At 40.9% G+C, this 23,812-nt stretch overlaps 1 protein-coding gene across 1 annotated transcript in view; it reads right to left on the bottom strand.

The window, feature by feature from the left end:
• Positions 1–3,615: 3,615 nt before the first annotated feature.
• The window catches only part of AK9 (adenylate kinase 9), a 66,103-nt gene continuing 45,906 nt past the window's right edge, over positions 3,616–23,812 (bottom strand). The window contains exons 29-41 of the mRNA XM_063124797.1: positions 22,489–22,551; positions 20,364–20,564; positions 16,700–16,918; positions 15,793–16,006; positions 14,219–14,420; positions 12,825–12,971; positions 12,181–12,401; positions 10,096–10,292; positions 8,643–8,812; positions 6,946–7,044; positions 6,756–6,858; positions 6,539–6,653; positions 3,616–4,453 (exon numbers count right to left, since the gene is read on the bottom strand). Coding sequence (XP_062980867.1) covers positions 4,251–4,453; positions 6,539–6,653; positions 6,756–6,858; positions 6,946–7,044; positions 8,643–8,812; positions 10,096–10,292; positions 12,181–12,401; positions 12,825–12,971; positions 14,219–14,420; positions 15,793–16,006; positions 16,700–16,918; positions 20,364–20,564; positions 22,489–22,551 — 2,154 coding nt within the window. The 3' untranslated portion in view covers positions 3,616–4,250. The remainder of the gene's footprint in view (positions 4,454–6,538; positions 6,654–6,755; positions 6,859–6,945; positions 7,045–8,642; positions 8,813–10,095; positions 10,293–12,180; positions 12,402–12,824; positions 12,972–14,218; positions 14,421–15,792; positions 16,007–16,699; positions 16,919–20,363; positions 20,565–22,488; positions 22,552–23,812) is intronic.

The raw sequence follows: 23,812 nt of genomic DNA, 5'->3' as shown, positions 1-23,812 counted from the left end.
GCCAACCGCAGTCCCCCGCGCACCCCGGAAGTGACGTCAGCGCGGTCGAGGAAGTGGGTCAGAAAGCTGGAGCGCGGTAGTGGGCGGGGTGAGCTCGGGAGCGGCGGAAAGAAGCTGGCGCGTCGCCGTCGCCTTGCGCGGGAGCGCTCGGTGCTGCAGAGCCCTAACCAGCGATAGCGTTAGTGGACGGCCGTTGAGGACATTTTCCACACCTCCGCCGCTGGTAGGTGGCTTCCTGTTCTGTGCCACATCCTACTCCCGATTTATAGTTATTTCCAATGTTAATCTAGTTCCAGCCCCATTCATTTCAATGGGCTAAGATTGGATGCCACCCGGAGATGGCACAGGGCGGTTGCTACTTGCTCAAACAGGCATTTCCCAAGGGCATAGGCATTTCCTAGGGCCTTACGCTGAGCCAGAGCATTGGTCCATCTAGTTCAATATTATCGACACTGACTGGCAGCGGCTCTCTTTGGCTTCAGTCAGGAGCCTTTCCCAACTGTAGCCAGAGATGTCAGGAACTGAACTTGGGACCTCCTGCGTGCAAAGCATATGCTTGACTACTGAGCCACAGTCCTCTGCAGGGGTGGTTGCAAGGAGCTGCTCTGACTGTTCCGCTCCCCCTTTCCATTGGGGTCAGGTTTAACCTTTTTGCACCACCCAAGGTGGCTGGAGAGGGATAGTAATGGTGGGGCAAGAAAGAGGAAGTGGTACTCCCCCCCCCTTCTGCCCATTTGCTCAACACCCCTTTCTCACATTGGTTAGTATGGTAGGGAGGATTGGGCCCAGCAAGACTGCCTGGAAAGAACACTGGTAGTGTAGAGGGAAGACCTCCTGGACCCAATCCCCAGGTCTCCACTGCTATGCTACCCAAACAGACAAAGAAAGGAGGGACTAGGTAAAAGTTGGATCCAAGAAATAAAAAATATTCTCTTATTTCATATGATTTTTGTAGGAGATCCCCCTCCTCAACCACTATTAAATCACATATATCTCCACAGATTGAACCATAAAAACCAGAAGATTTTTGGTATCACTGTGGCACAAAAATATACCTCATGATTTTTACATGGGATCTACCTGAAACCATGATCAAATCATAGATCACATTTGTGCCAGCAGACAACCATAAAAAACATGGATCCCATATTTTACTGTGTCACCACAGGGCACAAACATGGACCCTCAGCCTTTTTAAAGAGGATCTCCAAAACTGCTGTCAAACCACCATTAACAATCCTGGATTTTAAGTTTCATGGCACAGCTACAGTGCAAAACCTTGGATCTGGGGCACAGATTTGCATTGTCACAGTGGATACTACCAAAATTATCTTCAAATCACATCTGTGGCCATTGATTGCATTGCACCAGAAAAAACACAGATGTACCACTGTGATGCAAAAACCTGAATCCAAGGCATGAATTCCTGAATTCCTGTGAATTTGCATGATTTTTATAGGGAATATTTCCAAAACTACTGTCAAATCACATGTCAAATGTTTCCACAAACTAAACCATAAAAATCATGTATCCAGAGCTTTTTGTAGTAGAATGTAGAACGTTTAGGTAAAGAACCCGCAGGAGTACTTTATGTAGTAGAATGTAAACCCCTTTAACTTCCAAGCAGACTCCCTTTAGGGAGGCTGAGCTTCTCTCACATCTCTCTCTGCTGGACTACTAGAATATCAATTAGCTTCAGACCTATGCTGGCATAAATACTTGCAGTTCTCTACTTTTCAGTTAGGCCGTCTTTTGAAATTCACTCCACAGGACGTAGTCTGACTCGGCTCCATGGGACAAGATGTGAATTAAATTTCTGTACTCAGCAGCACCTTGATGTGTCTCTCCAAATGTAGTGGTACCCCCACAATTCCATAATCGTGTACTCCACTGATTACCCCCAAGACCTGATTATCACTGTTTAGGATAAACCTGTCTTTGGACTGTACGACAGGCTACATGTGCTAATGTGCAAGATTCAAACTGGCATGTCAGGGAAGAGACTTTTTCCTGTCAGGATTTCTATGTGCAGGGTACCTTTTTGAATGGACGAGCATTCAGGCCTGTGAGCCTCCACCTGCTGAAGACATTTATTGAGGGCTCCATCACACTAGCATTATAGTCCACTGTCGCCACAGGCTGTTTGCACAGGGCTCAGATGACGTCCCTGTCCTGACCTCATCTCTTCCTCTCCTCTGTGCGCGGTTTTTTGATGTGTGGAAAGAGTGGTTCTTCCGGCAATGCGCTCGACCCTCATGTGTATTTCCCATTGTATTCAATCCGATGTTCTGAGGGCGTCTGTTAAAGGGGCAGTATTGTTGATGAAAAAGAGGGGGCTTGCCTTTTCTCCCATGTCCCCTGGCTAGCCCTCCACCTCCTAAGCCAGCTGCCTCAAGGTGTTTCTGCACCCTCTCAGGTTCTGTCTCTCCACCCGCCAGTGCCTACTGCATGCTGAGGAGCAAAAGGAGGTTGGGTAACAGAGAAACAAGGAGGAAGACTGGTTGTGGCTGGAAGCAGGAATCAGTTAAGCACACACACATACACGAGAGTCAGTCTCTCCTTCCACCCCCCTTTCCTTCAGAAGCTGAAAAGTGGACAGATTTGGGGTTGGAACGGAGAGTAGTCACTGCATACGGTTTTTGGCTGTTTAGGAGTGCAACCTTGGAAGCCCCATTGGATATAGTGGGTCTTACTTCTGAGTAAACATGCACAGGAGTGCTCTTCAGGGCAGCCTGAATCAAGAGTTCTTTCCAATCCTATACACACAACTACATGGAAGTCTCATTGCGTTATTATTTATTCTTTCTTTTAAAGCCCAATGAAATCAATGGGATTTACTTCCACTAGATGTATCCCCCACCCCGAACAATCAGGGTATTCTTTCTAAGTAAGGGCAAAATCCACTGTGACCAACCAATAGACTGCAAGGGGAGGTACAAAGGAGATCTACGGGGTGGGGTGGGGGGATGCAATAGGAAAACAGCAATTCGTTGGCCACAGGAGAGGAGAGGTGTAAAGATGAATGTAACATAAGGCTTTAAAACGCTGCAGAAACGAAGGGATAAAACGAGAGCAAATGTTTAGGTGTGATGGAGCACTTACTCTCCTCCGTGACAATGCAAGCTAATAACAGGTGGAGCAAAAGATACCAGAACTTCCAACAAAGCCTAGATCTATACCAGGCAGAATATAACACTTTGAAAATGTGCCATGGAGTGTGCCATGGGCCCCAACAGTTGTCAATACTGTTATAAACCGTTATAAAGCAGTAGTTTAAATCCTGTCAAACTATATGATTACCCACTAAGTAATCCCACTTCATTGCGTGAAGAGCGAGAAGCATGCAAAAGCAACGTCTGACAATAGTGCTTTGAGAACAGCACGTTCAAAGCATCTCTGCATGTCCATTCAACCATATGTGAACACAACAGGGATGTGCAATTGACTACACTGCTTAAATGTTACATGTGGAATAGCTGCATGGAACTTCTGAAAAAATGTACATATGCAGGCATATGATGACCACACTGCATAATGCTATACAGAAGTGCAAAATAAAACTACTCAATTATTTAGAACTGGTATATGGAAAATGCAATAGGTATAAGAGAAATATTTTATTTTAAGTAAATACAGATAGAAATTAATATTTTGTCAACTGAGGAAGGAACAAATTGGCCCAAAAGCATTACCTCAAAATAATATAAAATACATTATATTTAAATAAAAGCGTATTCAGTGTTTATCAGCAATAGAAAGTAATAGATTTAGACTGAAGATGAATTTTCCAGTAACAGTTTAAAACATTAAAAAACAATACATGCATTCATTTTACCAATGGTTGAAGAATGTTATCTGAGTATGCCCTATTTGTTAACGCATCTAGAGTTGTTAAGAATGCAAAGGACATCTCAAGGAACACTTGCAGAAAAGCACACTTTTCTCTAGGGATGGGAGAAACAACTTGCCCATCAGTCTGGAATGGACTGGATTTTTTTGACACTTTGCAAAGGAATCTCAAGACGTTATTTCTGAGCAAAGGCATTTAGAGTTGAGTGGAATCTTGCAAATGTTTGTGTCAGTTCTTGGTCTTGGTTCTGCGTCGCATTTTACAAAGTGTCCCATTGAAATGCATGTTGCTGCTTGATCCACTGTCTTCTGTAGGGTAGGATCCACAAATAACAAGCCATACTACTAAGGATTTAGCATTCAGATATGAATATGATTTTTCCATTGTACAGTATTTCAAACTATTGAGAAATTGGATCCACATCTTTGAGAGACAAAAAGGTCCGTAATTTGTGATCGAAGTCAATAGGTCGATTTTGAGGCTCCTTGTATTTCCGTGTCATTTTGGTCCCAAGGTATGGGATGAGCTCACAGTTGTCTATGAACCGTTCTAGCTTAATCTTGTACTTCTTTCGCATGTAATCAGAGCTCTTGGGGTTATATGCTGCAGAAATTAAATAGCATTGATTTTGTGATATTACTTGTATCACATATTGCTTTTATCATGCCACTAATTATAGAATGATTTATGTAAACAATAAGGGTCTACAAAATCCATATATTAAATTCACAGAACTGTTGTACTTCTTACATATTTAGATTTTGGTAGCAATACTTAACTCCATTACTCAACTAAAATCCAAGGTCCAAACTACATATGATGGTGGTAGATCCATGTTTTTCAATATGTGCCTACCTACCTAATCAGTGGGTGAGTGAACATAAGAGTCATGCTGGATCAGACCAAAGACTGATTTCAGGGGCCGCCAATGCAGCACCCATGAAGCTCTCCCCTTCCTGCCGCCTTAAAAAAACGTTTTAAGAAAAACCTTGGAAAACGTTAGGGCAGCTTTCTAGCCTCTAACCTTGTTCTTTCTCTCTCCAGTTCCCCTTTACCTTGCTCTTTCTCCCTCCTTCCTTCCCAGCTTGCAGCCTTGCTATTCCTCCTCACCAACCCCTGCACCTCTTGAGCTCATCTTTGACTAGCCAGCCCCCCATAGCAGCCATTATGTGACTAGCTACATCCACCATGAGATGGTGATGTCTGCAGCAGTTTCTCAAATTCCCAAATGTGCCCATGGGTCTCAAAGTCTAGCATTCTGTCTGCACAGTGGCCAACTAGATGCCTATTGGAAGCCCACAAAGGGATATGAATGCAACAGCACTCTCCTGCTTGTGTTCCAGGCAACTGGTATGCAGAGGTAATACTGGAGGTAATACGTAGCCATCATAACTAGTAGCCATTGACAGCCTTTCTCCTCCATGAATTTCCCCTTTTAAAGCTGTACAGGTTGGCAGCCATCAAGTAATAACAGCAAGTGTGGGGGTGCAATTTAAGGGCCAAGGGGATGCACAGGCATGGGGTACTACATTCTTGTCATACCCACAGTTTTCCTTCTGCAGCCTTGTTTTCCCAAGCACATTCCTTCCAACTGGGCTCCTTTCTAGTGTTGGAGCCTAGCTGTAAAAAAGGTGCCTGGAGGGATGGATAGAAAGATTGCCAGGCAAGGGTAGGGTACAGCAACCCCTGCACATGCACATATTTTGCCCTTTCAATTGCATTCCTCATCACCACTTTGAACATTAATTGGACAGACCCATGTTTAAAGATATGGCCTGCCACTGTTACTTAGGGCAGGGTTCTGACTTAGGGCCTTAGACTATATTATGAATGAATGAATTTATTATAGTCACATACCTATAAAATTAGACACAAAACCAATAAAATCCATAGAAAGAATACAAATAAGTTTAGAGGGGATCAAAAGTAAGTTCTTACTTTTCCATCTGCTTCCTAATTTGTATTTAGGATAGAAGAAATATAGACTTTATTAGTAATATAAATACAGCCATCAGTTAAACTGAAAGACATCAAAGTTTCAGTGGATCTTTCAGGTAGAGTTCTTAATATAACTACTCTCTGGGCTCCCTATATACCCAGCAGTACAAAATAACATGACCAAGAGATTCTCTCCAGTTCCACAAGGACAAATTTGATCACTAAATAGAATAGTATATTGGCCAGTTAGGGGACTAGCACGCCAAACATGCTTTTCTGTATTTGTAGATAGTTAATGTCTGCAACTATGAAGCTCTAACAATTCCATAATTTGAAATTCCTGGTGGTACACTTTTCTGTGCTTCATTTGTCTTATGACAGCTGTTGAAATTGTTATGGTCCATATTAAATGAAACCTCTCTAGAGAAATGTTTATTATTATTTTTATCAGATGCTGTACAACCAAACTTATGTGGACAGCAGTGACATCTTTTTAGCATTGGGATGTCATGCAGCTCCTTTACATTTCTGTTTATTTTTTTAATAACCTGGCCTCTGACATTTGTGCTGATGAGTTCCAGTCCAAATGCTGGAATATGATATGTTTGCCAGACTTAATCTCCCCATTTTAAATAGAAGATGAAGGAAATGCTATATCATTATGTATGTGGATTAAAAAAAAGAAAATTAGTAACTAAGCTTTATTTAATTTATTTAGCTCATACTATTACAATGCCCATTTTACAGTACCTTTTAAATGGTAAGCTATAAATAGAAGAGCAGTCTTTTTCACACTTAGAAATGGAAATTTTGGCTTTAAACAACCGACTTCATTCATTGCTTTTATCAGAGCTGTTGCCACACCCTACAAATGTAAAAGATTATTGTTAGTGCACCAACAGAATTACACTGTTCTATAAACAAAGTTTTATGTTTGAATGTATTTAATAATAAAAAACATAATTACCTGTTCGAGGTATCCAGGCAGAGGAAGAGCTGTTAGCAATATTGACTCTTTTATTGGGGGAAGTTTATTTGGAAGTGTCTGATTCCAATATTTTTCTGGTAGTCTAAGAATACAGAAATTATGTGTTTGCAAAACATAAGCACAAAGCAGTATTTAACAACAACAACAACAACATAAATGTATTCAGTACCTCATAAACTTTTGAAGTTTTTCTTCACTCTCAAAAATATATAGCTTTTTGCGATAAAGTACAGCATATTCAATGTTCCCAGGTATCAGTGCTTCATACCTCAAAAGAGATAGTGAAACAAAGACTTTATTAATTATTATTATCATTACTACCACATTAATGCCCTGCCTTTTTAGATTTTGGAAGAAGATAGTTCTTTAGGTAAACTGGTCCTAAGCCATTTAGGACTTTAAAGATAATGACCAACACTTTGCACTGAACCCAGAAACAGAGTGAAAGTCAGTAAAACTGTATTAAAGAGAAGTCATGTGCTCCCAAAAATTGGTTCTGTTCAACATTTTAGAGACAGCATTTCGAACAAGCTGAGGTTTCCAGACACTTTTCAAAGGCACCCCCAGATAAGCATGTTTCAGTAATCCAATATTTATGTAATTTACAGTACAATCTTGTACATGTCTACTCAGAAGTAAGTCCAAGGTAAGTGGGTACAGGATTGCAGCCTGAGGCATGTGAGACCATGGTCAGGTACGCCTTCTCCAGAAACAGGCATGGTTGGTACACTAGCTTGTATCACCCAAAAGTGCTTCTGGCCACAGCTACCATCTGTAATCTAAGAGCATCCCCTAACTGAAACATTAACAGTTCAGAGTACAACCATGTCCAAGTGTTGCCACATCCTTATTCCTGGACCATCAGTCTTCCTGACCAGGAACATTTCTTCAGTTAGTCCACCTCTAGTAGTTTACTGATTTCAGGTTCAGTAACCTGTGTGGCTTGTGGTTGGCCTGAATGTTTATCTCCCAAAGGGAAATGTCTGCAATATTCTGTGAGGTAGAAAACAGTAGTTTGATGAATGGAAGATGGTTTCTGTATGTGGGAAGGACACCTTTGGATCCAAACCAAAGAATACAAGGATTCTTGGATGCCATGTTAAGTTGACAAGAACACTGTCAGCCTTCCTCACTTTGAATGTTTTTTTAACTTCAAACTTGTAAGTATAATAAAATAATGCTAGCAAATGGACACAGTTTTATATGGGTTGGAATAGCCCTTAGTTTGAAACAGTTATGCCTTCAAGAAAACTTACACAGCTGTCAGATTTAGACACATTGTGCCCACCCTGTGTGAGTGAAGCAAGGCCCACTGGCATGCCTGCTGTCGTGGTTCAACCCCCATAATTCTCTGAGGTAAGGGTCTGTCCACTCCATGTAATATGTAATTCAGGCATGTAATTCTGACCCTTGGCCTACTCATCTCCCCTGGCTTCAAACTGTATGGACTTCAAAGTTATGTGCTGGTTAGGGAAGTCTGCCTCCAGTGGCTAGAGATGTTACTGCAAACTTCACCCATATGGACATATTAAAATGAGTTAATATGTTTTAAAAACAAAATAACCTGAAGGTGCAAACCCCCAGGGTCCACTTAGCATGCATGCCAGGTTCCAGGTGTCTAGGTTTCTATGGTCTTGGCACCATGGTGCCCACAGACAGACAGATACACATCCTTTTTATTATTGATGAATTGCAGAAAGGTAATATTAGCTTGAAAGGTTCCACAAAGCCCAAGGACTAACATATTCCACGTAAGATTAGAATGAGGTGTTATAGTTTGCCTGTTTGGGAGAGAATTCTTTATTAGTGCATATTGCATTTTTCTGCATTATGTTAATAGAAATTCTTGGAAATGCAAACGTTTACCTTTGCTTCCCATCAAGATAAGTGACTGGACAGTACCCTTGCATTTCAGCTTGCATAGGGAATAAAGCCTTCACATCTGCTGCAGTCAGTTTCTTTGGTAGTTTATGTGGGAGTGGAAGAGGATAAGGTGCTAATGGCGGAACATATAATTCTGGAGCATTCAGGAATTTCTGCATTAAAAGAGATTATAAGAAGACAGAGACATCTCACATTTTAATTGATGAACAAAATGCTCATGAAGTTACTAATTTCATGAAGGAGCTGAGGTTTTTTTTACTTCCTTATATATTATTACTATATAACATTTAGCAACAACTCAATGTGTATTAGCTAGTCTACAGAACAGACTTACTACATCACACGGGGGAAAATTGCGTTTCCTTACCATTGCTTTTCCGCACCTGCTTTTGTCCCACATTACTTCCTCTTTCTGCCCAGAGGGAAAAGAGAAAGTAAACAAAGAGCACATGGTCCATTCAGGGGCTGTTCCTGCACACAGCAAGAGATCATGGCACATGTCGTTAACAAAAATCGGATTAAAAGGGGTCTATTTTGTGACAGAAAAACGAGTGGAAAGGAGCGGGAGGCAGATGTCATCTAAAGGACGCACATACATCTGTAAGTGAGCAGTAGCGAGCGTGTGATAAAATACTCATTGAATGAACCTCAATGCTGTCTTTGTTTGGAGGACAGGATTCAATTAGCAATGGAGAAAGGAGAATGACATAATAGTCCAGGAGAGCTTTTGCTGAAAGGAATGCTTTGAGGACAGGATGGTGATTTGATAGAGGATGGGAGGCCATTTGAAGCAAGCCCAAGTAGTTTGGTAAAACCATCCCTCCTCAAAAACTTCATTTCACTAGCTACTTTTTGGAGGGGGAGCATGTGAAGAAAGGAACAGAAATGTTAAACTACAAGTAGAATGTAGCAGTGATAATTTGAACCACAAAGATAAGACAAACACAATAGCTAAAGTCCCACAACAGCCATACTATAGGTTTATGAAAGTAAACATTGCTTGCAGTCAGTTTCTATATAGTAAACCTTAGTATTTATAGCAGACTTTCAACCTCCACAGTGCTTCAAACAACATTATCTAATCAAACTAGTTTTACTGCCATATTGCAGGTGGGGTGGGGGCTGATGTTAAAAAGAGTAGTTGGCCTAAGGCGACAAAGGGCACAATCCTATAAATGTTTAGTCAGAGTAAAGACCTACAACTCCCAGCATGGTGGGAGTTGTAGGGCCCTTTCCTGTCTAAAAATACATTGGATTGTGCCTAAAAGACTTCGTGGCAGAGATGAGATTTCAACAGTGACTTCCCAGCTCACACTCTTAGTCTTCGCTATTACATGACACCGACTCTTTGTACTCCTGTTTGTATATTCCACATGCCAGCACCTGTTTGCTTTCCAAATCTATAACGTACATGTTTACACGCTTTGATACTTACATCCAGTTCCTCCTGTCCAGCCATTTTGTAGTAATGTCCTCGAAACTCTGCTGCAAACTGCAGAGAAGGCGACACGGAACAATCCACAAGCTCCCCCTTTTCGGCAAGGCTGACAGGACAGTATTGCCCAAACTCTCCCAGACGAGACAGCAGTTCTTGCGGCATGATACATAAATCAGCAATGCTGGCAGCCTTTCCTGTTAACAATTGGATACCATACTGTCGTGTTGCAGTTTGGAAGATTGAACCTATTCTACTACTACACAAGATGGCAAACTGGCGTTTGCGAACAAGGATATCAGCAGGTTAGTCTGATGAACTAGTGCAAAGATCAAAAGGTTAGAAAGATGTTTCTAATTGTTTCTGGCCTTTTTTAAGCAGAGGAAAGCTTACTAGCCATGATTAATTTATTGGCATGCGTTGTACAAGTTAGCTATACTGGCAGTATAATCTTTCATTTGCTGCTGAAAATTTTCATTTGCTAAATGGATTCTTTATACAGAGGACACTAAATTATAGTTAGGCTTTGACAAGTATTATGTTTCGCTTCAGTTTAAAAACCAAATCTGGGATACACTCACAAGCTTATTCAAGCTTTCATTGAATAAAAAATTAATAGCTGCAGGTGGATCCTAACTTGGTCATACAGAGTAGACCCACTGAAATCAATAGGAGTTGATTTTATTTTATCACTAAGTCTGGATCCAGTCCCATGATTTTCAACCACTTGGGTAAATATTGCTGATCTACAATTATTTGGTACAACAATATCCTGCCTTTCTAATATGGAACTCAAGGCAGCGCACATAGCAGCCTTCCCCAACCTGATGTCCACTAGATGTTTTGGACTTCAACTCTCATCAGCCTCAGCCAGCACAGCCAATTGTCAGGAATGCTGGGAATTGTGATCCAAAACATCTGGGGGTCACCAGGTTAGGGATGGCTGAAGTCTCCCATTCAAGCACTGACCACTCCCAGTTCTGCTAAGCTTCAACAAGGTTGCTGCATCATGTGCCATCAAACCAAGTTCTGTACCTTGGTTCACTTCCCTGCTGTTTGGTATTAAGGTCTAATCTCTCCTTGCCCAAGATACAAATACTATTACCAATCTGATTACAATGTGAGTTTGTCTTATAATCCAATTAGATGATGGTCAAAAAGCAGACTAGAAATATATAAATAAAATAAATACAAATTATAGGTCGGGGCAATCAAGTTTATATAGCAGAGCTTTTAGATGAGTTCCCTCAACTGCATTTCACTAAGTGTTATGAAGCACGAGTTATTTCTAGGTGAGCTCCTAGTGCTTCCAGTTAGCAAGACACTGTGTAGCTATTCTGTCCTTTCCTTCTTAGTGGAGGGTTGTTTTTGTAGAAAGAAAAAAGACTGAAGAAGCAGTAGGAAAATAGCAGGGTTACAAGAGGAACACTGTAAAATTCTATGAATGAGCTAGGGTGATTTCACAATTTCACCATAATCATCATCATCATCATCATCAACAACAGCAGCAGCAGCAGCAGCCTGGAAACTCCATTTTAGGTAGGACTTCAGAAGGAAACGAAGAGATGCCTCCTCACCACATCTGTTAGCTTCTTGTTACAGAGTGGGGATCATTATAATGGTCAATAGTGCTTGGCAGAAACTGAGAACCAGTGGGTTTTTTCCCTCTGAGATGCTGAACCCATGAGAATCATTGGGCTCTCATAATGTCCAATTCTGGGTGTAATCTTTACAAGTTTATTTCAATGCAGTATCACCTTACCCCTGTGCTGCAAGTGGTATATGAGCGCCCAAGGTGGCATCAGGGAGGGATAACCATATTTAAAAAATGTGATACTTCAGACATTTCTTTCCTTTTTTTATCTGGTGTAAGATAATTCTTGCTAATTCTTCCCTTTAAGTAAGAATTAAATACTATAGTTCTCTTTGGTAAGTAACATGTGAAGTGGTTATGAATTTCCTTCAAAGGATGTGCACTTCTATTTTTAAGCTTCAAAATTACTCTTGATTTTTATTTTTAGGTAAAATACTATAATCCCATCAAGGCACTCCCCCACTTAATTTAAAATAGGATTCTCTGCTTACCTTGACGGATTCTTTCCAGATATGACTGGATTTTTTTGGTGATTATTTGAGTTTCCTCAAGCACTCCATTCCAGATCCACCATTTGCTGTGGGATGCATCCATCACATACCAGTTCTGGTGTTGCTCCTCATAGTAAGGTTTGATTTCTTCAATTTGTGCTCTGTAACATGAATTCTTGACAGAAAGAATATGGGAGCTGTCGTGTATTGGATAAGGAGGTCTGAGAAGACAATTTAAAGTGTGTTAAAATAAGGCTCATCTAGATAGCCTCCTAAAAGCTATTTTATTACATATCATATGCTATTATATTAACTGTCAATATAATCTAGCAGCTAAGTTATGAGGACATCAAAGCACCCTGGATACTATATCATGGAGGAATAAAGTCAGACAATGAGCTGTAACAACATTTAATGACCAAATATAGGAGTTTATCGTCCATTTGGCAATCAGTAGGAATGGGTATTAAGGGAGGGTGGATGAATTGGAAAACTGTATAGAACTACAAATACGAATTCTGATACGGTTCTACTGCATAACTGTTTTTTATTTTTAAAATCTTAAAGCATTAGTTTTAAAAAGATTTACATTGCTATAAGAATCATTTTGAGGAGATTATTTATATCTTTATTGGTGTTGCTACCTGTCAAGGTTTTGTTTATCCAGCAGTGCTCTTCTGAAAACCTCCTTCACATCAATCTCTAACTCAAATATTTTTACCGGAATTATTTTCATTTCTTCCAAGAGACCTACTTGTTTTCTTGTTACAGGGTACCCATCAATAACAAATCTGTGGGTGGATGGAAATGAACAAAATACAGATCTGGATTCAGATTTATTTTTGTACAGTATCAATTCCTGCATTGTTGACTGTTGCTAATGAAGCACATAAGATAGGAATAATAAAATACGCGGTTTCCGATCCAGCACAGTTCCTCATATGTACTTATCATGGAATATATAGGTGCGTTTGCAATAATTCATTGTTTATGACCAAAAAAGGTCTGCAGTCCTAGGAGGAAGAAACATGTATGATGGTGTATACAAAGCAGCCATGCTCCAGATGTTCTGCTCTTGGGGTGGCAGGTGCATCTGGAGAAGGCTTGCTTTTTGTTCCACTCGCACTGCTGAGGCCATGGCAGGATGAACCAACAAATGATACGGGTGTGGAAGGAGGGCCATTCCATCAATAGAATCCTGTAAGGATTCTAACTGCCATTCAAAGCTAAACAGATAACTAAACAGCACTGTAATAATATTGGCAAGGATGCGGGGTCACAGAATGGAGAGGAAGACTTACAAAATGACCAGATGTGAACAAATACGTAGGGGGAAAATAATTCATACACTAAAGGGACTGAAACAAGATGAAAAATAAATGAAAAAACCTGAAAGAGAGAGGAAAAAGCAGGGATGGTGGGGAGAATACAGTCATGAAAATTAACTTCAGGAAATACATAGGAAACATAAGCAGCCTTAAAAAGGGTTCTTTGTTGAACAGACCCATGTACATCAGAACATAAGAAGAGCCCTGCTGGATCAGATCCAGGGTCCATTTAGTCCGGCGCTTTCTTCACACAGTGGCCACCAGCTGCTGACCAGGAAACCACAAGCAGGGCACGCGTGCAACAGCACCCATGCTGCTCTGATACTCTGATGTAAACTTTGGCTTCCGAAAGTTAGTAACAAGGGACTAAAATATTTGATGTTGTTTATTATACCCAATATTCCAATCCTGTGCTCCACAGGGTCGTTCCAAAGGGTCGGTTCCTGTGCTAGAGTTTCAGCACAATGGGACATCTTGTTTCTATGTGTCAGTGTACTGTGGCTGCTGTAGCCATAAATATGGCTGTGCTGCTAGTTTAGGAAGCTGCTGTGCCAGACAGCCTGTAGGAATGAGAGAAGTGCAACTTCAAGCTAACAAAACACTGCAGGAGTTCACACAATTGCCTGTGGTATTTGCTGGAACCTGTTTTGTGCTAGTATGATCCTTCTGGGAAAAAATGTCATGCAAACACTCAAATGAGCATCTCTCACCCTGTAGTGTTACACACAGTATCCATCAATGCGATATCCAGAGCCCTGATGGCAAGCTCATCAGGGGCAGTCAGTCCTTTATGAAGGTGCCACTTCAACACAAGTGCTAATTCAGTCTCTGGCTGATTGTTTAACACTGAACGTATGGCATCTCCCATGGAAAGGCGCAATAATCCATACGTATTTGCAAACTTTTTGGCAACTGAAAAACATGTTTGTTATGAATGAGTAACATCGGATCACATCATTGCAATATTCTGATCATCTTCTACAAGAAAAAAACATCTCAATAAAGAAGACTAGCACAACAGCAGTAGTCTGGTTATCACAGTAAGAATATCAAGATTTTCAAACGTAGTCGACTGAAGATGATCCTTGAGCACTTTTAATACCATCTGAAATTAAAATGGTTAATATCCAGACATGGAAAATGTACTGCACATTTTTCTTGATTAAATGGCAACAATTTATGCAGCTCACATAATTTTTGTTTTCTCATCTATGTAGATGATCAACACAGCTGATATCATTCCCTCGATTTCTGATGACCACGCAGCAAGTGCTGTTGCTCATGTATCCAAGATGGCACCACCCACACCCAAAAGGGAGGTATCAGCCAGCTTGGGGAAGTCTTAGTTTTGCAGAAGTACAAATAAATAAAGAATAAAACACCTAAACAGCAAGGGCAACAAAACAGCTCAGAATGCATAGGGTGCGTGGAATGGGAAACCAGGGGAGGGGGGAATGGAGCGGTTGGCATCCTGAGCAGCAGCACCCACATGGCAATGTTTTATTGCAGGCCACACTAGTTATAAAATACTTCAATTCCTGCTACTACACCATCTCCATCAAATGCCACCAATGGGATAGACATTATGCAAGTAGGTTGTAAGAAACGACCATTATTATTATTATTATTATTATTATTATTATTATTATTATTATTTATTTATTTATTTATATAGCACCATCAATGTACATGGTGCTGTACAGAGTAAAACAGTAAATAGCAAGACCCTGCCGCATAGGCTTACAATCTAATAAAATCATAGTAAAACAATAAACATTCTCTTAACCAACATCAAATTGGGTAACACAAATACAATTATAAAAACACAAGGCATACAGATCTTGGAATGAACAGGCCTGCAATCCTAGAACGCTATAGTGCAGTACAACTTCATGTACTGCTGGAGCTACTTTGAAAGCCTACGGCAGCCAATCACCTTAGCTAAACAAGCAATCCAATGGGAAAACAGCTTATCCATGTTTAAACTAGGTGACTAGTTACAACAAAAAACCCTCCAAATCAACTTTGGTTGTGTAGACTCCTCTCACTTACAGGCACTGGGGCTATCTAGCATTGTGGTCCAGAGCAATATCTATGGTAGAACAATGAGATATTACCCTGTTTGTGATATAATGTGCTTTAAGGCCAAAGATCATATTTCCTCTTTAAATGGTGTAGGCACAACTCAGATGGAAAATGCATGGCCAAATTTGGGCTGAAGCGAACAGTCATATCCCTATTTCTGAATTAAAAATCTGCACTCTCAGGAGAGGAACAACTCTACCTGTTGTCTTTCCAGATTTTGGAGGCCCCACAATTGCAATCTTCACTGGCACAGTGGGTTTAGGTTTAGGCTGGCGGAGATAATGGATGGGATTTTTCATAAATATTTCTCTGTTTTCCTTGCTTGTAAAGTAATAAATACAGTTTCGATGGATAACTGGAAAGCTTGGAGTATCTTGGTTTTGATAAGGCTTGATTGCATCTCCTTCACTTAACTGCAATAAATTCAGAGTTAATGATGTGTCCAGAACTTCTGTTGTAACCATTTTCCTATGAGAAATACTCGTCTAAATTTTAACAATTATTAACCTTTACCTTATAAGAATTAAGCAAGGTTTCTCCATTCTTCAAATAAAATAATTTATGCAAGCACAAATAATTGTTGAGAAAAGCTGACAAACAGAGTCACAACTTCATAAAGTATACAGCAGACATTTGGCTGAAAACTCTGTGCTTAAATCCTGAATTTGTCCATTATTTTCTATAGGAAGCTCATTGTTTCTATTCATCATTGGTGTGGGGTAGAGACTAAAGGAAGCAAAACTCTGGCAGATTGTGCGCCTAACCATTTTGTACGTTTAAGAGACATTGAGTCACAGAATGCTTGAGTATCAGTTGAGGAATAACAAAGAAAATGGAGAGTACGGGGAGAGAGGCAATTGGCCAGCTCAACCCCCTAACTAGGGGTGGGCGAACTTACCTGTGCTCACCTTGGCGGGTGCTTGCCCCACCTCTTCAAGCCCACAAATTCCTCGTGCCCCACCTCTTGAATTATTGACTCACCAATAATCATTGATTGAATCTAAACCATCATAAGCAACCCTATTGTACACATTCATAACTATAAATAATGCCTATAAACAATTGCATATTGCTATTACGTACAAGAGTACTGATGGCTCATTTACCTTGATTGGGTCCCACTGACCAAAATTACTTGGATGTTTGTAGGAGAGAACTATCATCTTGCGTGCAAGTGTCATACTTATTGGATAACACTTCTCAAAAATGCTCTCACGTTTTTCTACTAGGTCCTTCAGCTTTTTATACAACTGGCAGCACACAATGCGAGGTTTGCGCTTGCAAGTAATTGTTATTTGGGGTATCAATAATTTTTCAAGTTCCTCCTAAGAACAAAGGAAAACATAGCAGGAATTAAAAAGACAATGAAATGCTACTAGAAATAAACACCCTTAGTACAGCCTGGAAGCTAAAGCAATATACTCACCAAAGGATTTAGCAGTCCACTTGTACCGACATGTCATATGGTAGCTCAAGTTGTGGCAAGCTACTTACCTGATGAGCAGCAAACTACAGCTATTCTAGGGTTCTCTACAACTACTGGTAACTACCCTCCACTCGGGGGTTGTCATGTCAGGTGAAACTGGCAAGCATGGGTTATGTGAGGGTTGTTTAACCCTTGAATAATGCACGCTCACTGGGTTTGCATAGCATGATAACCCTTGAGCAGAGATTGCATATGCAACCTGGAATCCATGGGTGAAATGTCTTGTGGTCACTATTTAACATCCAAACAAGCAACATATTTATTCTAGGCATTTGCAGAAACTTAAAGGTAGGCAAGTGCAAGTTGATGACTCAAATAGCCCTAACAGGTAGCCAACCAACAAATTCTGCCCTGGTTCTCTGTACAGCATTATCAGCTGAGCTTGAGATGCCCTGGGCCACCTCAACACATTAGAATTTGCACTGACCAAGGAGGAAAGCTGCAGATTATTCTCAATATTCAAATAATTAAGTTATATACCTTCCATAAACTTTCCAAGAGGCAGAATAAATCCTTCCTCCACAGTGAACCATTTAAGTCCTTCAGGGGAACAGACCTACCCACTATAGTTTTGCAGGTGGATTTAAGTGCTTTGTATCTGGATTCAACCAAGGTTAGCCTCCAAAACACTCAGGACACCAGGGGGATTGAAGCTGCCATTGAAAGCAGATGTAGTTGGTATCAAGGCAGATGCTGAAACAAGTGGCATGAAAGCTGCTCGGATCTCCAGTATCATAGTGTGCAGTTCTGGACAGGTGAAAAAGTATTAGAGGCCTTAACTGGTCAACTGGCTGAGATGTGCTAGCTGGCTTTGAGGCTGTGGCTGATATGGGATAGCACCAGTTATAAAAAACAACTATCTGCTTATATAGGTAATTCTATATAAGCAGGCAATCCTGACCAAGTCAGATTCCTCAGTTTGAGGCAGCTTCCTATATCCACCCCCAAAATATATCAGATACTATTCTGATATGAGTTCTTTTATTATTGTCTGATTTTACTAGTGAGGAACTCTATCATCATCATCATCATCATCATCATCATCCCGCCTTTTGCCCAATACTGGGCCTCAAGGCAGCCTTACAAAATTTAGAACAAAAAGGAAGATTTTGGTTTATTCTAATGCGTTATACATTTTACTTGCTTTATTAAAAATATATATTACTGATCATTAAAAAACATTGCAGAAGGGCTCTTCTTTTCAGAAATCTAAATTATACAAACCATATTTATTTATTTGACAATATTTAGGAATCATTTGCATTAAAGACATTTTTACGAAGACAAGTACAAAACAAGCATTCATAGAAGGGACAAGATTATCTTTCTGGGAATGCCTGTTAAAAAAAGTATGCTTTCAGGTGCTGAAAACCTAGAAGGGCTCACACCTACCTAATTTGAAGCATTGTGGGAATTCCAGAGAAGGTGCAACAACCAAGCAGGCCAGTAATGAGAGCCAGTGTGGTGTAGTGGCTAAAAGTGTTGGACTGAGAGTTGGGAGATCTGGGTTCTAGTCCCCACTCGGCCATGGAAACCCACTGGGTGACTTTGGGCCAGTCACAGACTCTCAGCCCAACCTATCTCACAGGATTGTTGTTGTGAAGATAAAATGGAGAGGAGGAGGAGTAATATGTAATAATAATAGATTAGGTTATCTCTTAAGTAAGAACATAAGAAGAGCTATGCTGGATCAGACCAAGGGTCCATCTAGTCCAGCACTCTATTCACACAGTGGCCAACCAGCTATTGATCAGAGAGCCACAAGCAGGACCTGAGTGCCACAGCACCCTCCCACCCATGTTTCCCAGGAACTGGTGTTTACAGGCTTACTGCCTCTGACACTGGAGATAGCACATAGTCATCAGAACTAGTAGCCATTGATAGCTTTCTCCTCCAGGAAGTAGCCACTGATAGCCTTTTCCTCCAGTATCCTGGTCCTGAGTTGTTCAAGGGGTTATAATCAAGTACCAAAACCTTAAACCTGGCCTGGAAGTATATACGCAGCTGGTGCAGTTCCCTCATCATAGGTGTGATATGTTGGCGATAAGCCGCTCCCGTTACCAACCTGGCTGCATCATTCTGCATTAATTGCAGCTTCCACGCCAATCTTAAGGGCATCCCCACGTAAAGCACATTGCAGTAATCCAGTTTTGAGGTTACCAATTCATGGATCACAGTAGTCAAGCTATCCTTCTCCAAGAATAACCATCTTACCTGCTGGAGTTGGTAAAAGGCACTTTTAATCATTGAAGATACCTGTGCCTCCAGAGTGTTGGATCAATGACCACCCCAAACCATACACCTACTCCTTCATCAAGGGGAGTCTTACCCCACCTAGAACAGGCAACTGACCCAGTTCACAGACATGAGAACCAGTTCATCCACAGAGCCTTTATCTTGCCAGGATTCAGACACAGTTTATTGGCCCTCATTTGCCTAACACTGCATCCAGGCATCCATCCAAGGCTTGCACAGCCATCCCTGATTCATACGTTACAGAGAAAAAGAGCTGGATGTCATCAGCGTTCTGAGGGCACCTTGCTCCAAAACCCCTAATAACAGCTCGCAACTGCTTTATATAGATATGGGGTGCAGAATCTCAGGCCTGGAGCCCAAATCTGGCCTTCCTCTGGCCCTCTGGGGTTCCCCAGATGGCCCTGCCCCCTATCGCTTGGTTGTTCCCCAGGCTTTGTTGTTTTCCCCGTTCTAAAAGTTCAAAAGTCCTCTCCCTAAGGCTTAGTTATTGGTAATAATAGCTTTAAACTAAAATATGCCGGGTTTTGGTATTTCTGGTCCTGCCTATTTGCCTCTGGTCCCACTCCTTTTGCCTCTGGCCCCACCCAGCACCGGAATGTGGCCCCCGAAAGCATCTCGAAAATGGAATTTTGCCCTTGGGCTGAAAGAGGTTCAGCATCCCTGAAATAGATGCTAAATAGCACTGGGGATAAAACAGTGTCCTGTGGCTCCACACAGCCTAAAAACACCAAGAGGTCGATGAGCACTACCCCAAAACTGCTCTCTGAGACTGACCCTGAAAATAGGGATGGAAGCACTGATGCCTCCAATACCCATCTCACAAAGTCGGTTCCAGAAGAGACCAGGGTCAAAAGCCACCGAAAGATCCAGTAAGAGCATCAGGGCGGCACTCCCCCACCATCCCTCTCCTGGTAAAGGTCACCGACCAGGGCGACCAAGGCCCATCCAGTTCCAAAACTTTGGAAAACTAATCTTTTTTTTGTTCTATGTTAAAGCAGAATAGAATAATTAAAGGATGCATAAAATACCTGTACAGTTTGCATATTAGCAATGTCTGCTTCGTACTTCTCTGCAATTTCAGTTTTCATGCGCTCAATAGCATCGGCCTCCTGCTCCTCTTCCTCATCTTCTTCCTCATCATCTTCTTTTGGGAACTCTTCTTCCAGAACAGCCTCAATATCTTCTTCATCATCATCATCCTCTTCATCTAGGAACTCACCTACCTCCATCTAAAAAAAAAAAGGTGTATTTTTTCTATTGTATGATTCCTGAAAAGCTTTATGTAGAGTAAAATTGATGATAACTCTGCTCAATCCTTCTTCTTAATTTAGTATTTGCATACTGATGCTCTGCAGAAATGCTGCCATATGAAATAGACATGGAAGCCCAGATCCCTGCTTACCTGGGATCCCTGTTTGGGCTACTGTGTGGATGCCAGATGAGGAGGAAGGAGTGGATGGTTGACCCTTGAGCTCACCACATATTGTGAGCTCAGGAGCCAATCGACATTGCTGTTTGTCTCTGGGGCAGAGCCCTGGGAGTGGACCTGAGAGAGAACCTTTCCTCTCTTGTCCACTTCTAGGGGATAAAAAGCGGGCCTCTGTGTGGCTTCCAGTAATGCTGGTCTGGATTTCCCCGACCTACCCTGCATGATTCCTGAAAAGATTTTGGTACAATAAAATTGACTGTAATGCTGATCAATTCTTCTAAATTCAGTATTTGCATACTGATGATTTACAGAAATGCTTCTACATGAAATACACATGGAAACCATGCTCAAGCCGAACTGAATTCTCATTGGATTGGATTCAGATTTAGGTTGTTTCCCTTCTCCCCACAGCAGCCTCTCCAAACCCCATAAATGCTACAGTGTGTGTCAGGAGACCCTGCTGAATGGGGAACAGAGGGATGTTGGAAGCTGTAACAACAACGACTCCTCCTTTTTAAAGCAGGGGTGAGAAAACGTCCAACAATGGGACACTGAAAGCCATGTTTGTGTCCCCAGCAAATAAGATAGTGATGCACACCCACAGCATCAGTGCCATGTTAGCATAGATATGGTATATTATATTGTATTTTAGATTATGGTTTTATACTGTTGCTTTATACTTTGAATGTTTTTAATTTTTGCGAACTGCCCAAAGAGCTCCGGCCATTGGGCGGTATAGAAATGTAATTAATAAATAAATACACAGTTTCCGCACCATCTTTTATAGGCATACCCTATATCAGATTGCACCAATATGGGATTTGAAGCATACATAGATAAAGATGGTATTGATGATGCATAATGTTATCATTGTATTTGTAATGTTATCAATACCTGACGGAATGCCTCTCCCGACAGGAACCTACCCGTACACCGCGATCAACATCCAAAGTCCTCCTCCGGGTGCCTACTTTGAGGGAAGCTTGGAGAATGGCAACAACAGAGAGGGCCTTTTCAGTGGTGGCCCCTCAATTGTGGAATGATCTCCCCGATGAGGCTCGCCTGGCGCTAACATTGTTATATTTTCGGAGCCAGGTCAAGACTTTTCTCTTCTCACAGGCATTTAACAGCATATACTGAGTTTTTTATCTGACCCCAGAACAGTGGTTTTAAACGGATATTGTCTGTTTTTGTTTGTTTTTTATGCTTTTTATGGTTTTAAATTTTGTATATTTGTTTTAATGTTCACTGTTCACTGTTTTTAACTTTTGTAAACTGCATGGCTATGGGGTGGTATATAAAAGTAATAAATAATAATAAAAATAATAATTGTATTTGATGAAGTGTTTTCCAGTTTAGAGGTCTCTCTCTCTGTGTGCGCATGACATCAATGGCACAATTTATTTATTACATTTGTTACATTTCTGTACCTCCCATGCAAAACAGATCTGTAGTCTGCACATTCCTAGTTTAAAGTCAAGCATTTATGTTCTTTGTTCTTTTAAAATCAGTTTAAATCAGAATTATATACTGTAATATAATGTCCATCCACAGTCAAAAATAAAAACAGCAATTCTCAGCATTTCAGTTTCAGCACAACTATCTTTTTATAAGCATTCCAAATACTATATTGAAACAATTTTACAAATTTGTATATAAAGTGATCATAATGTCTTTAAAATGGGATTTAATAAATTTAATGTTCTCTATTGTGTCTTTCTTACCTCCATTTTCTTTTTTGCTTGCTCTGCAAGAAGCTCTGCCCTTCTTTTGGCAATCTGCTCGTCCTGTTAACAAAAGATCTTAGAGTACATATACATACACACAATGGACATAAAAAAATTCAATTTCAATTCCCCTCCCTCATTGATGAGTAAGGATAATAACTAACTTTCAGATCAACCCATGTGAAAACCGACGGGTTGTGTGATATGCACATTTCATTCCTTTTGTACCACTGTGTTGTGTGAAATCATTTTAATAGAGAAAAAGACAAGCAATAATCAGACCCTGCCATCTAGAGAAATGGATGCAGGCAGTGCCTGACTTAAGCACTTAGCCACAGCAAATGTTGATAATACAAACTCAAGTGGAGACAGCCTAGATGGGAGTGGTATAAATACAAAAAGGCAAGAGCAGGACCGGAGATAGAGCGAAGATGGGAAGAGAAAGAACTGTGGGACAAAAGACAGATAAATGATGGAAGAGTTGTAATCATCTACAATCTTTACACTGGTCTATATAAATATAAAATATAGTAAGCTTTTTTAAATATCTATCTATCTATCTATCTATCTATATATCCAGATCCAGGTTGTCTAAGTCTGCAATCCTATATACATTTACCTGGGAGTACGTTTTGCTGAATGTAATGGGACTTAGATGGCAGTGCTGGTTCCAGATTTTCGTGTGCCCTTGGGCAAGACACCCTCAGTGGGCTCCCTCCTTCAGTGAGTCTCGTTTCTCACCAGGTGCTATTGCTTCTCATCCCCTTTTCACCATTCCTACCACTTACATGCTTGGCAGGCAGAGAGTCAGTGAGCAAGGAGGCCGTGGCATCACCTGCTCCTCCTTTCATCCCCACCGCTGTTGTCTGGGCCAGAGCAAGAGGCAGGTGAATAACCAGGTTGCAAAGGCAAAGAAGAGGAGCAAGTTCAGGTGGCTCTTGTCAGTGGGCCTCTGCTCGATGCCCAACCATGCCTACCCTTCATTGTCATCTCTGGCAAACGTGCATAGAATTACACACCAATTAGTGTTCACTGAGCCCCTCTACCAGATGGGCAGTTTAAATTACTACACACTTATAGCAAGTTAGTTAAAGCCAGTTGAGGAGCCTTGGCCATGCCTCATTTCTCTCATACAGTTCCAGAAGCCACAATACTGCTGAAGTAGACTAATTATCATACCTGCATGCAATAAGATTTACCCATCCATTGTTTAGTGCTGTTCCAGTTGATCCAATACATTTTTAAAAAATTATACCCCAGCAATTTGTCTTGATTTAAAATTCCTAACATACGAGGCTTAGGCCATAAGATTGTGGAAAGC

This window comes from Elgaria multicarinata, chromosome 4 (assembly GCF_023053635.1).
Source record: "Elgaria multicarinata webbii isolate HBS135686 ecotype San Diego chromosome 4, rElgMul1.1.pri, whole genome shotgun sequence".
NCBI classification, from domain to species: domain Eukaryota; kingdom Metazoa; phylum Chordata; class Lepidosauria; order Squamata; family Anguidae; genus Elgaria; species Elgaria multicarinata.
The sequence above is the reverse complement of the archived record's forward strand: the minus strand, read 5'-3'. Positions and strand labels throughout refer to the sequence as shown.